The sequence below is a fragment of the Schistocerca nitens genome, chromosome 3 (assembly GCF_023898315.1).
Source record: "Schistocerca nitens isolate TAMUIC-IGC-003100 chromosome 3, iqSchNite1.1, whole genome shotgun sequence".
Taxonomy (NCBI): Eukaryota; Metazoa; Arthropoda; class Insecta; order Orthoptera; family Acrididae; genus Schistocerca; species Schistocerca nitens.
The window spans coordinates 793,117,972-793,132,856 of NC_064616.1; the positions used below are offsets into that span (position 1 = coordinate 793,117,972).

Genomic DNA, 14,885 nt, shown 5'->3' on the forward strand with positions numbered 1-14,885 from the left:
ATACTAGCATAAAAACATTACATGATTAACTTTCTTCCTCATATTATATGACATTTGTAATGTATATTGTTCAAAGTTTGTGTGTGTTTTTGCCTTGCAGTTCAAAATTCCACCTGAAGAACTCCAGAGACTAGAAGAAGCAGGTAATGTGGAAGCGGAAAATCAAATTCTGGAGCAGTTTGCACAGAATCTACCTGTAACCACACGCACAATTTCTGGAGGTGAGCCCAATAACTTGATGTGTCAGTGCAAACTACTGTCTTGCAATGAATTATTGTTGTGGTGCCCCTGAAACCTGAAATGCTGGCTGTGTTCTTTCTTCCTTTGTGTTAGTGTGTGTGTGTGTGTGTGTGTGTGTGAGTGAGTGAGTGAGTGAGTGAGAGAGAGAGAGAGAGAGAATGTTCTTGGATTTCAGTCCATTAATAATAGTTGACACAATTGCTTCTTGTTCGAAGTGGTAGACAACTTTCTCAATTTATCATGCACTCAGCATTCTGTGCTTACATTAGTTCCTGACCAACTTGTATGTAGATGGTGCAGATTGGTGACAGAAGAGTCAAGACACTGGTGACTACCTTCATTGACTGACTGCTTTGTTCTCTCTGCCTTGATGTGTGGGTGTAAGGTCATTTAGTCTCCTTTTTCGTGTTCACATTTATTTCTACCTCACTTTTTTTTACATTTAATTGTGTATTCCAAATCTGTTTGTGGCGGTGGTGGTCTTTTGCAGATCAAACAATATTTCATTTTCCATGTCAGTCTTAACTGTAATGGAGAGAAGTAAATGGTACTCTCAGTTTGGGGTACTGGATTAAACTACTCACTATCTTTCTCTTCTGCATGTATCCCCCTGCTGATGTGCTCCAGAAAAGCTACTGGGATGCTAAATTTTTGTCAACTTTGGCACTTTCTTTACGTGGTCTGCCCTGCGGTGGTGGACATTTGAAGTGGGTCAGTAAATACAAATGAGTCTTCAGTTGACCCATAAAAATTGGTGTCTTCATGAGCTTATAAATTTAAATTTATACACGATTTCATATTTTAACACTCTGTATGGTAGATCCATGTAGTATATATCGAACTCTAGTTTCCCTTTAAATGAATAATTTAAATTTGACAGTGTTTAAATTGTATCATTACTTACAAAAATTCACAGTATTCAACCAGTATTATGAAAATGATAGATGCTACTCACTATAAAGTGGAGATGCTGAGTCTAAGATAGACACAACAAAAAGGCTGTCAGAAAGGGACCTTTTGGCCAGTAAGACCTTCATTGGGTGTGTGTTCCTCCCCAATGAAGGCCTTCTTGGTCAAAATCTCACTTCTTGACAATCTTTTTTGTTGTGCCTATCTACAACTCAGCATCTCTGCTAATGATGAGTAGCAACTATCCTTTTCATAATATTGTTACAACCCATCTTAGATTTTCCACTGTTTGACCATATACAGTCATTTACACATGGAAACAGAGAGAGTATGCAAGTAACCAAGCAAATACAGGCAAAGTAATTTAAATTTCTCCATGTATAACTGTAAACAATTCTTCTGTTGTTCAGTGTTATACCACAGGAGTAAAACATTTTCAGCCATAGGAAGAGGGCTAGCAGTCCTTCAAATGAGAAGCATACACATAACATCCACTTATGAAACTTGAGAGCAAGTAACAATTTTTGTGTTTGCCTCAACTTGTTTCATGCTTACTTTCTTAATATTTCTGTGTAAGGAAAATTTCTTTTAAAGATTTTCAGCCCAATATCTAGTGATGTCCAGTGTTGCTTTCTTGCCAAGCCATAGGTCATTAATGATGCATCTCGTGGGACAGTTAGCACATTGTAGATGATGTTTCGTGTCCTGGACTCCTCCACAGTTGCATTTGTTGTTTGCTTCATCTTTAAGGCCCCATTTACTTAGATTTGGCTTGACTGGCACTAAACAAATTCTGATCTCATTTAGTGTTCTGCAAACCTTCCAGCATGATGTAGTGTCGCTGGATATCTCTTGGGAGGCAGGGTAGTCCTTTGGGAGCTCATTTAGCTCAGTACTAGGGAATCTCTTGTGGGGAAATAAGTCCATCAGGTCTACATGAAGCATGTGGGGGATGGTGCTCATTGAAAGTCTGTTTAATTTTTTTTTTATGCTCATGTGCGATTCTTCAGGATTTAGGATCTGAGAATCCAGCTGCTTTTTGTAGCTTCCCAAGAGGTATGGGTTTCATGCATTCTCTTTTTAGCCTGCATTTGCCATTTAGGCTTGTATTAACATTTTGGCATGGGCAGAGCTGGACCATATGGCAGATGCATATGCCACACTGGACAAGCAAAGTGCTTAGGCAGTTTTTCTTAATATAGTCGGTCTGGCTCTATTTACTGTTCACTATTTTCTCAAGATGATGATCCTGGTGGTAACGTTTTGGCAGGTCTTCTCGCAATGATATATATGTCAGTGACCTGTCCAACAGGAGACCCAGATATGATGGTTTTTCTATGTCTTCCATGTTGCTGCCATTCCAGGTGACATTCAGATTTCTGTTTGCATGTTTATAATGAAGGTGGAAAGCACTAACTTGTCTCTTGAAGGGGTTTAGTTTGAGGGAGTTCTCTGGGTAATATTCAAACATGATGCTTAACAAGTTTTTCAGTTTTGCTTGTACTTCCTCAAAGTTCTTTCCTTGTGAGGCAATAGCCAGATTATAGACACACAAGAAATGAATAATATGTTCTGGTGTTGGCTAATTATTTGCGTATACATTAAGTAAAAGAGGCCAGGACACTGCCCTAGGAGTGACCATCCTTTTGTTGATACCGTTAACTTTCACTACTCTCCTGTGTTACATAAAACAGTCTTTTTTTTTTAATCCAGTAATTTTTTTGAGCTGATTGCGTGTGTTGTACAGATTTTTCATGAGCATTCTATGGTTGATAGTGTCATATGCAGAAGTATCTAAATGAAAGAATGGTGGACAAAGATAAAGACCAGGAGAAAAAAAAGCTGATCTGCATTAATGTTGTCCACAGATGGCTGAAACAAAAAGAAGAAAAACAACTAACTCTCTCAGATACATATTTATGCCATATTTCCTGCATTGAATTCTTGAGATTTAACTTACGTGATAAAAACAAAAATGTGTTCTGTTTATTTACAGCTGAGGATAAATGCATCATCATTTACCTTACACGTGAAGCTACAAGCACTGAATTGAACACATGAGACACACAATAACACCTTTAAATTAAATCAGTAAAGGTACAAATCTCAGGTGTTTGAGAGAACTGGTGATTTGGTACATGCCCTAGAGATAGTGTGTTCTTCTCATTGCCTGTGCTGTCACTGAGTGAGTGGTGATTATATTTACTTGATATGTTGTCATTCACTGTTATTTTCTTTTTGTTTCCCAGATATCAGATACTGTGGAAAATGTCAGCACATAAAACCTGACAGAACACATCACTGTAGTGCATGTGGTGAATGTGTTCTAAAAATGGATCACCATTGTCCATGGGTTAACAACTGTGTGGCATTTACAAATTACAAATTTTTTATTTTGTTTCTGGGGTATGCCCTTCTGTACTGCCTCTTCATCGCATTTACATCATTGCCTTACTTCGTAAGCTTTTGGAAGGTGAGTGCTTTGTTTTTCTATTGCAATTATTCCTGTTTCTAGAATAGATTGTCTTTGTTTCTGGTAAATATTATCTTGTGTAGTTGTGGAACATGCACTGTGCATAGAATATGACATAAACATTTTCAGAAAGGAAAATACAAACACTTTGCAGCAATAGTGGTGAAATATTATTTTTATTTTTAATAAGCAAATTTCATTCATTCATTCGTTTGTGCTTTGTATGTATCATATTATAATTTATATTATTCCTATTTTTCTTAATATAAAAGATATATCCTCATTTCTGTTACGTATTTTAATAGTTAATTGAAAATTTGAAATTGTTGACCAAATATGAGGAAACGATTTTCTATTTCAGGATGAATTGAAGACTGCTGGAAGATTTCACATATTGTTCCTTTTTTTTGTGGCTGTCATGTTCGCAGTTAGTCTTGCGTCTTTGTTTTCCTACCATTGCTACCTTGTTCTGAAGAACAGATCTACACTCGGTAAGCTTGTATAAGTTTTATGTCATTCTGATCCTCATTTCTGAAGGTTACTTCTTTTTTTTAGCTGAACATTTATACTGGCTCATCATTTAACTTCAAGTTTTGTAATGGGATGTTGAGATGCCTTCATATTACCTTTTTTCTTCCTCTTTTTCTTAAGTTTGCTGAAAGTTTATAAAACTGTAGGCCATTTATGGCACCCAGACTTTTATAGACTAATTAGATTTCTTTTTTTCTACTGAATGAGATAGTCCAATGGTTAAGACAGAACATACATGCAGGTTTACTCATAAGCACCTCCAGGGTTCTGGAAGACAATTGCATGAATGCATGAAAACTACTAGATGTACAGAAAATACATACACATCAGTGGATAGAGCACCTCTCAAAGTTTTTAACTCACTTTACTGGTGCTGATGTGCCAACAGCTCACTTTGGAAATCTGTTTATTGGGTTGCCTATCTGCAGGGACTAAGTAATTCAATGCGACAATATGGAGTGGGCAATTTGTCTAAATGTACTGATACATGTGTCTCCTATTGGTTCAATCTGCAACTATGTCACACTTGAAAAGATGTTTTACCCACTGATATGTGCTGTATTTCTGTATACTGCATAGTTTTTGCACAGTCAGCTTCTGAAACCAGGGAAGTATCCTGTATTTGGGAGAAGTGTGATTCAGGTGCTATGTAACTAGCCTCATTTATATTTTCCAATTTTGCTAAAACACTTAAGGTGAATAGTGAGCGTCTTTCCTCAAGATTTCTGCAAATGAATTCCTGCCACATCTCTGCCCACCTAGTGATATATGCCTCTGCATCCTTACATTTGTCCTGATTGATTCTAAATTGATTCTAAGTCATCTTGATGCCATAGTGCTCTTACAGGGAAAGCAACTTCCCCCACCATGACTGCTGGTTTCTCTCTCTCTCTCTCTCTCTTTTTTTTCCAGATAGGCTATGCCTCCCCAACATTCCCTGTTCAGTTCGTTTATGTGAGTAGACAAAATAATTTCACTGAGTTCGTGTTCATATAGTAGAGTTATTTTCAGTTTATTAAATGAGTACTTATTTGCAGTTGTTGAGTGAGCTGTTGCGTAAAAAGGCTCAACAGCTGGAGCTGTCACTTGTCTGCCACACTGAAGATCCTGTTCCAAGTGTAACATGCTGTCCATATGTGTTTGACAGTGTCAGTTTCATTATCTCCACTATCACTGTCTGGAATACTTTGCACAGCATGAGGTCTAGCAAATTCATCACCCCAGCCTCAACTCTCCCAGATTATGAAGAGGCCCAGAGGCTTAAATTGTCTCCCTCTGTGCTCAGAGTGGCCGCACGGTTTGAGGCGCCATGTCACGGATTGTGCGGCCCCTCCTGCCAGAGGTTAGTCCTCCCTCGGGCATGGGTGTGTGTGGTGTTCTTAGCTCAAATCAGTTTAGGTAGTGTGTAAGTCTAGGGACGGATTACCTCAGCATTTTGGTCCCCTAGGAATTCACACACATTTGTCTCCCTCTGCAAAAGAAGTATGTCACCTAGTTTTGCAGAAATTCAGGTATTCAAATGCAAGTCAAGTGATGCGCAAGAGCAGATTTCTGTTCTACACTTTTACGTGATCAGTACCATTCCATCAGGCCTAATCACACCCGTCTTGGAAGATGCACTGTGGATGTGTGATAAATGGCTCCATTTGGTCCAGCCCACTTTATAAGTTGGGGGTTGGGTTGTTTGGGGAAGACCAGACAGTGAGGTCATCGGTCTCATCGGATTAGGGAAGGATGGGGAAGGATGTCGGCTGTGCCCTTTCAAAGGAACCATCCCGGCATTTGCCTGGAGTGATTTAGGGAAATCACGGAAAACCTAAATCAGGATGGCCAGACGCGGGATTGAACCGTCGTCCTCCCGAATGCGAGTCCAGTGTGCTAGCCACTGCGCCACCTCACTCGGTACTTTATAAGTGCCATCAATTCATGAATGGGAAAGTTTTATGCTGTCTGCCAGTAACACAATTAATGACGAAAGAAGTGCAGTAACCTTATGGTCATCCTTACAGCATACTGTCAATGATAGACAGCAATAAGGTGCCACATTTACTAATCCAAGCCCTTTCTCAAGTACACTACATAGGTTACTCACCACTAGATGAACACAAGATCAGTGAAGTTATTTTGTCTACTCACATAAGAGAACTGGACAGGAAATGCTGAGGAGGTTTAGTCTGTCTGTAAATTGAAAGGTGAGCAGCACTCAGGGTGTGCGAAGTTGTCTTTACCAGAAGAACACTACAGTATCCATACAGGCTGACTAAGAATCAATTTCTCCTGTAGTAGTGTATTAGAACAGTTACAGGGATTTGCGTAGATTTTGTGCACATGCATTGCCTACAGTAGAAGTAGCTCATATCTGAACTCCACATAGTGTTAAAATAGTTTGTGCAAAATAAACACTCCTTTGGGTACGTCGGCACACTGTGTTGCCAGTGATTCGTTAGGCATACTGTGGAAGGCCTGTATGACTTTGTGAACCAACCTGTAGATGCCTCATGTGATGTAGTGGAATAGATACAGTGGGAACTCACTTGTTCGACCTGTGGTATGCAGACCTACGAATGAGGGAAGTGCATGAACACAATCCAGTGCTCTACCTTCCCTCACACTTCTACCACACATATCTCTCCCCTCCACTCCATTACACTCCCTGGAACACGATGAATGCTTACTGTGGCTCTACTGCACTTCGATGTAGTACACACATTTAGTACTTGTTTTCGACCCACTTCATTTAAACATAAACACTAATATTGTACTGTTGGAACACTGTTGGAACAATGTTTTGAATAATCTGCGATGCCATTATATGAACACATGGGCAACTTCTTTCCAGTAGTAGAGCCGTCTACACCTATACTCTGCAAACCAGTGTGAAGAGCATGGTAGAGAGTACGTCCAATTGTACTTGTTATTAGGGCTTTTTCCCTTTCAATTCACGTATGAAGTATGGGAAGAAAAGTGGCTTAAATGCATCTGTTCATGCTGTACTTAGTGCAATCTTGCCTTCACAATTACTTTGAGAGCAATGCATAGGAGATTGTAATACACTTCTAAATTTGTTACTTAGTTGATTCCAGAAACTTTCTAAGTAGATTTTCATTGTATAATTTGTCTGTATTTGTGTGACTGCTAGTTCAGTTCTTTCAGCAGCTATGACTGAGACTGTGATTGTTCCTTGTCATATCCACTCACCTTCCCATATCTGAGGAATGTCGTCCACTGCCTGTTGCCTGCCAGCTGCAGATGTACAGTGACATTCCTCAGATATGGGAAGGTGAGTGGAGGAGCAAATGATGGAGTCAGCTAGTCTGTTGCCAGAACTCTTCAGTAAAAATCATACATTAGTGTACAGCAGTACATCTGCAGCTGGCAGGCAACAGGCAGTGGACGACATTCCTCAGACGTGAGCACTTCAGTACGGATACACTGGCAGAGTGAAACATGGCGGCAGGACAGCTACGAGACAGCTGGTAGTTAGGGCTAGACAGGCATGCCTAGCCTGCAGAGCTGAGGCAGGTGACAGCGGTCTCCCATGGTATGGAGCTGACTGAAACTAACTGTGTTGCCTGAACCCTGGAGGTGGCAGCAGATTACTGGCAGTCAGATGACAGTCATCGGTTTACGGTCCAAATATCGTAGTCAGGGCTGCATCGTAAATTCGCCAACGACTGGTGTGTCCTAATATGGCCCTGTTGTACCAATGATAAAATACTGGTCCCCAGCACTGAGTTTGTGGAAAAGCCAATTCTCTGTGTCGTTTGGAAACCTCTGGAACAGAGGCCCGTGACCAGTGTCCGGCTGTTGTCGTGCAGCAGTCGGTCACTATCCCACACTCGTCTGACACCTCAAGGAAGTGGACAGCAGCTTCTGCTGATGTTGATGTGCTGGCAGGAGCATTGACTGGCTGCCAGGCTGTCACTATGTTCTCACTACAGTTCTGAGCAGCTTTCCAAGCCAATGAAGTTCATACGAATTTTGGAAGTTGAGAAATAATGCATCTACCTAACTGCTCTGATCCGTGACTTTTTGTATGTTATGTGAGAAAAGTGAGAGTTGGGTTTCACATGGTGCTTTTGAATCCATGCTGGTGACGTGGAGGAGGTCCTTCTGTTACAGATATCTCATTATGTTTTTTAGCTCTGAATATTTTCTAAGATTCTACAACAAACAGCTGTCAAGGATATTAGACAGTAGTTTAGTGGATCAGTTCTGCTACCCTTTTTGTTGATGGGTGTGACATGCGATTTCTTTGAGCTACTGGGCATGGTTTTTTCTTTAAGGAATCTATGGTAGATTATTGTTAATCTGTAATAGACATAAATATAGTTGCATGTCTCATGAATTTCCCCTTAAAAGGTACAAAAATTTGGTGTATTTTGTAGCTCTTCATGCTTAATGAACTGTGTAACATGTCAGATGTTGTACCAAACATAATTTAGCTGAGTTGCTTGGAAGAATGTGTGGCATATGTTGTGAATCATATAGGGCCTCCTTTTTGCAGCTACCAAAATGTAGCTTTTCTTTTGCCTTGAATGTCTACCTAAAGTTCACCTTTGACTTACATATGACATCAGTGAACATTCACATTTATATTCACACTGGATGATAGTTTTGTAAGGATGTGAAGACATTGTAACATTTGAAAGCTAAGGAAGTCATAAATCGGCCACATGTAAGTGTTGCTTTTTTGTTCGTCTCAAAAATATTTAGCAATTGCTTCCACAGCATGAGACTTAATTCCATATGGCTATTTGAGACCCTTTGGAAATGTATTTTCAAAATTTGGTAAAGGAAATGGCAATAATTCATGCTTCAGGCAATGTGTGAATCCTTTGAGTGACTTAATTTGTAAAACTACTATGCTGTCAGAAGAAACTCATTATTATACCACAGTCACTCATTATTTCTCAACTGTCATTTCCTCAACATCGTGTCAACTATGATTTTATGATTCTACTAAGTCTTTAATGATACAGATCTGATTAAGCCATCTTACACTTTCCATCTACGATCGGCTTTGCAGTAGATCAATTTTGACGTTGACTGTTCTCAGTTTATTATGTAATAACAAAACTTATACTTTTGTACACTTCGGTGTTCTTTCTTTAACACCCATTATAAACCAGTTTGCTTCTCACAGCATTGCTTGCTACATTTTAAAAACTCTACTTCATTTTTTGGAGGTATAAATAAACGTTTCATTTTACTTTTTCTGTAGCTGGATCTGTACGCTGTAACAAAATACGTTTGACAGTTCCTTCTTTTTTTTCCCCTCCCTTTTAGGTGTGTATCACTAGAAATCCAGACTCCACAATGCTCACACAAAACTACTCGAGCAAAATCACTAAATTAGCACTGACAATTTCCATAGAACCCATTCGATAAATCAAAATGTTGCCAACATTAGTCTCAGACAACAGTGTTGTTAGCAGTTTGTGGGAAAACTACATGTCCTATGCTACCTATGTTAAAGTGCAGTGAGTCTGCACATTTCTTCTCTTCTATTTGCTAGGCAGATGAATCAAAGTATGCAACTGTTAGACATCTCTCTAAGAAAGATGACTCTCAATGTTTGACACCAGGAAAGCCAATAACTTTAAAGAAAGTGCATTTCACATGTATTTCACTCAGAAAGGGGTACACAATGCTGCCACCAAATTTTTTGATTGATTATCCAGTGAAATAAAATGTCTGACAGACAGCATTCAAATGTATTCTTTAAAACATAGCAGATGGCCAGCCCCATGGAAGAGCATGAAGTGCAATTCTGCTATCAGGGATAGTTGGACTGCCTTGGGACACTTCAGTCACAATTCATCAGCTGACAACCTTGAACCTTTCAAATTGATTGAGCACATGATTAGCACTTTATCAGACAGAGATAAAGTAACAGAAGCAAGAATTCTTAATATCTATATGTGGTTAACAATTATATGGAAGTAACTGGCAGGCATTAGTGGCAATAGGAATGATTTATCCAGGTGAATGGCCATAAGAGACATACATGCTGAGATCACTACTCCAGTAGTTGCAGTCTAAATAATGGCGAAATTCATTCACAAAATAAAATCCAATGACAATCTTGATTTTGCATTCCAATACTTAGTAGAAGGTCATGGTTGAATCCCGCAGGGCACAGCCATTTTCATTGTATAGGTAGTGTTCAGACAGCTTCGTAATGCAGCACCAGAGATAGACAAAGTGCATTCTGATATGTTGTGCCTGTTAAATAGTGCCTTCAGCTCTTTGTGATTTTTATCAGAATTTGGGAGCAGTACCCTGATACCTGGGTGGAAGCAATTATGATCCTCTGCCCTAAAACTGAAAAAGATTGCACCAATCCAAATAGTTACTGTAGTATAACATGTATCACCTATTTAGGGAAAACATGTGAATGAATAATCAACAGTCCCTTGTTATAGGCCCTAGGATTATTATTTCTTTCCCACCATCAATATGGTTTCTGGAGGTACACTGTACACTTAATGCAGTTCTCCTGGAGATGGTAATACAGCAGGCCTCTTTGCTCAGTGAATACTAACAGAAACATTGAAGTATTGATGATGGTATGATACTGGAATCTATTATATTTTGTCAGCCTGGGACATTATCAAAAATTTGGTAGCTAAATTTACCCTTTCACAAAAATAGTTTTCAAGCTAGTCTGTAAATGAGTTCTAAGCAACTACAGTTAATGTTAAAAAGTTTGGGATTATGTGTGAAAATCATAGTAATAAAATTTCCTTGTCTGTACACGGAGGTGACAAAAGTCGTGGGATACTTCCTAATATAGTGTCGGACCTTCTTTTACCCGGGATAGTGCAGCAGCTCAATGTGGCATGGATTTAACAAGTCATTGGATGTCCCCTGCGGAAATATTGAGCCATTCTGCCTCTATAACCATATATAACTGCAAAAGTGTTGCCAGTGCAGCATTTTGTGCACAAGATGACCTCTCGATTATGTCCCATAAATGTTTGATAGGATTCATGTTGGGTGATCTGGGCGGCCAGATCATTCACTCGAGTTGTCCAGAATGTTCTTCAAACCAATCGTGAGCAATTGTGGCCTGGTGACATGGTGCATTGTGGTCCATGAGAATTCCATTGTTGTTTGGGAATGTGAAGTCCATGAGTGGCTGCAAATGGTCTCCAAATAACAGAACATAACCATATCCAGACAATGATTGGTGCAGTTGGACCAGGTGACCCAGTCCATTCCATGAAAACTCAGCCCACACCATTATGGAGCCACCACCAGCATGCACAGTAAAATTTTTGGCACTAATTTTTTTTATAATTATTCACTTTTAGATAAACTGTATCTTCTTGCAATCACTACAGTGGAAACGCTTCTTTGCCACTAATTCTTCGAACCAAGCCAACCTAATCCCAACATTGAACCTTGCCACTCCCAGTCCATACCACCATCCAACTGTGACCCTCCCCTCTCCCACCTAACAATCTCTAGTCAGTTTCCAAGAATTCCTTACCTCTGATTTGGGTCGCTATCCTTCCCCAGGTCCCTTCCTAAGAACACAAGCCTTTCAGCAGGAGAAAAGACAGCCATACATCCAGGCCTAATTGGCCTCACTGCAGACAAAGGCACCACCACTGTTGTGATGAGTTGCAGTGGCTACCTGATGGAAGGTCTCCACCAACTGTCTTGAATCCTCCACATATAAGCTCTTCTAGACTGATCCCATATCAGAAGTCCAATGTAACCTCCAGTCCCTACTGAAATTCATAGACCCTTCACAGAATCTGTCACCTGAGTCTTGTCTCCTCTCCTCACTCCAACAATGCTCTGCACACCCACCCTCTATGTTCTCCCGAAAATCCATAAATCTAGCAATCCTGGATGCCCCATTGTCGCTGGCTATTGTGTCCCCACTGAAAGAATTTCCACTCTTGTTGACAGCCGCCTCCGTCCAATTGCCCAAGACCCATATTGCACATCAAAGATACTAAACTGTACCTTCACTGACTTTACGCCATCCCCATCCATTTACCTCCTGAATCCCTACTGATCACTGTTGATGCCACCTCCCTATACACCAACATTTGTCATGCCCAGGGTCTTCCTGCTCTCCATCCACATTAAACCCACCGCACCAAAACATCCTTCCCATACAGCCTAGCCATCAGTGGTCAAGATACCTGCACTGACAAGAACTCCCTTGCCCAGTATGCTAAAGGCCTCACAAAGGCCTACACCTACAGGCAGTACCCCCCCCCCCCCCCCAAACGTAGACTACAAACACATTTAACATGCCATATCCTTACACCCAACCCCCCCCCCCCCCCCCAATGCAATCCTCCCACCATCCCCAAGAATCAGCTGCAGAGGAGCAGCCCTGTCTTCATCCAGTATCATCCTGGACTGGAACAATTGAACCATATCCTTTGCCAGGGCTTTGGTTATATTTCATCCTGTCCTGAAATGAGGGACATTCTATCAAAGACCCTTGACACACCTCCTAAAGTGGTGTCCCATTGCCCACCCAACCTGCACTACTGCCTAGTCCATCCATATGCCACTCCCACAACCGACCACTTGCACAGGATGCAAGACCTGCCCAATCCACCCACCCAGTACCTCCTACTCCAGTCCTGTCACAGGCTTATCCTACCCCACCGGAGGCCAGGCCACATGTGAAAGCAACCATGTCATATACCAGTTCTGCTGTAAACACTGCATAGCCTTTTATGTCGGTATGACTACCAACCCTCTGTCCACCAGACTGTTTTCAAGAACAAAATTGACCACCCGGTGGCGAAACTTGCAGCTGAGTGCAACGTGCTCAGTTTCAGTGGCTGCTTCAGAACCTCAGTGTTTTGGATTCTTCCCTCCACCACCAGCTTCTTGGAACTACACAGGTGAGAGTTATCTTAAAAGATATCCTTCACGCCCATACTCGTCCTGGCCTCAATCTCAGGTATTGCCCTGTCCCATCACCCTCGTTCTGCCTGCTTAGCTTATGGTAACATGCTTGCCTACCATGCAGTGGACCCAGGTTTGATTCCGGCCAGGTTGGAGATTTTCTCTGCTTATGGACTGGATGTTGTATTGTCATCATCATCATCATCATCATCATATCATCACTGACACGCAAGTTGCCCATGTGGCGTCGCCTGAAATAAGACTTGCAACTCGGCATCTGAACTTCCCAGGATGGTTGCTCCTGGCCATCAGTACCACACGATCATTTCGTTTTTTCCCTCATCCTCCAACCAGCTGTTTCCTTTTCCTCTGTCATGTCTCCCACTCCCAATTCACATCCCCACATTGCCTTCAGTGTGTGCTGCTTCCCACTGGCCTCTTCAGTTGTGCCAGCCCATATACCTGTCACCCCTCCCTCCAACATTCCAAGCCAGCAAATCAGCTGCCTCCTTCTGAGCCACTAGCCACCCACCCTCAGTTCCTTTCTTTGCCTCCATCTCCCTGTCCCTCCAACCACCCCACGTAACACAACCCCCACAACAACCAGTGCACATGCTATAAGACAGCATCGGGACTGTCAGTCTAGCTGGCACAATGTGTGTGTGTGTGTGTGTGTGTGTGTGTATGTGTTTTTTACTCCAGCTCGTGAAAAGATAGTCTTGAAAGCTAACAAGGTTTTTTTTTTTCCCAATAACTCAATGCTTCTGCTTTTCAGTGAGTTATCTCCTTTAATCTTGAAGTATTTAGATTCTACAAGAGCATTCCTACAACACTAGTAGTAACCAATCTGTATTGCTCATAGGGAGGAAGTTCTCAGGCCTTATCTATTGTGGAAAACTCAAGTGGTTGTCACACCAGAAGGTTCTTGAGACAAAAGCTCTTTGGGGCTCTAAACATATTAAATTGCCCTAGTGGCATAACCTGGGAGAACAGACAGGTCTGCCCTGAAACTTTTTTACACAGCCTTTGTTCAGTCACAATTGTACTATATTTGAACCTCTTGTGCTTTTGTAGAACTATACTATTTAAAGACAGTGGATTTCTTTCATTACTTCTTTTGTAATGAGCAGTGATAACATGGGCCTTCAATCAAAGCTTTCTACCTAATGTTAACACCACAGCTGGAGAAGTGCTGTTAATCATCCTGCAGAAGTTCCCTGTAGTGCGTGACATGCATATCAGAGCTGGTGAATCCACCAGTCTCCAATCGCATTAGTGAAACAAGCATTCTAAACAACAGAAGGGTAATAAGACCATTTGTGATCTGAACTTGGTGTTGCAGACTTGAATGTTTTAACATTGCTTTGGAACAAATGGTAGTGAGGCCCATGCTGTATATAATTTGACAAAGTACAAGAAATCTTGTAGATCAGATTGTAATTTAAACAAACATTTGTGTGATTTAGATAAGCATCAAAACTTGATGCAACTGTGCATGCATGCTTATGTGCATACATGGTTGTAGTAAAGGGCACAGTTTCCATTGTTCACTAGCCTTTCAAGAAAGGCTTTTGAGGCCTTGGCATTTAGCTGAATGTACAGTATGTGATGCAGAGCTCTATGTGATCCTAAAGGCACTAATTGTAACAAAAGGAGAATTCACTCAACAAAACTATTACATTATGAGAGAGAATTGCTGGCAACTATCCCAGCTTTTAGAATTATTAGATTATATTAAATTGAGGAAGGTTCAAAAAGCAGGTAACATAGACCACAGGGTGAAAAGGACCCCACTTAAATAAGGTGACCGTACTTTTAGACCCAAATCAGGCACACATAACAA

The 14,885-nt window shown here is 40.9% G+C and overlaps 1 protein-coding gene across 7 annotated transcripts in view; it reads left to right on the forward strand.

Moving 5' to 3' along the window:
* LOC126248810 (palmitoyltransferase ZDHHC20-B-like) overlaps positions 1-14,885 on the forward strand; it is a 344,143-nt gene that overhangs the window by 215,022 nt on the left and 114,236 nt on the right. For all 7 annotated transcript variants that reach the window (XM_049950220.1, XM_049950216.1, XM_049950217.1 and 4 more), the window contains 3 exons: positions 101-221; positions 3,399-3,622; positions 3,984-4,113. In XM_049950220.1, the coding sequence (XP_049806177.1) occupies positions 101-221; positions 3,399-3,622; positions 3,984-4,113 (475 nt within the window). The remainder of the gene's footprint in view (positions 1-100; positions 222-3,398; positions 3,623-3,983; positions 4,114-14,885) is intronic.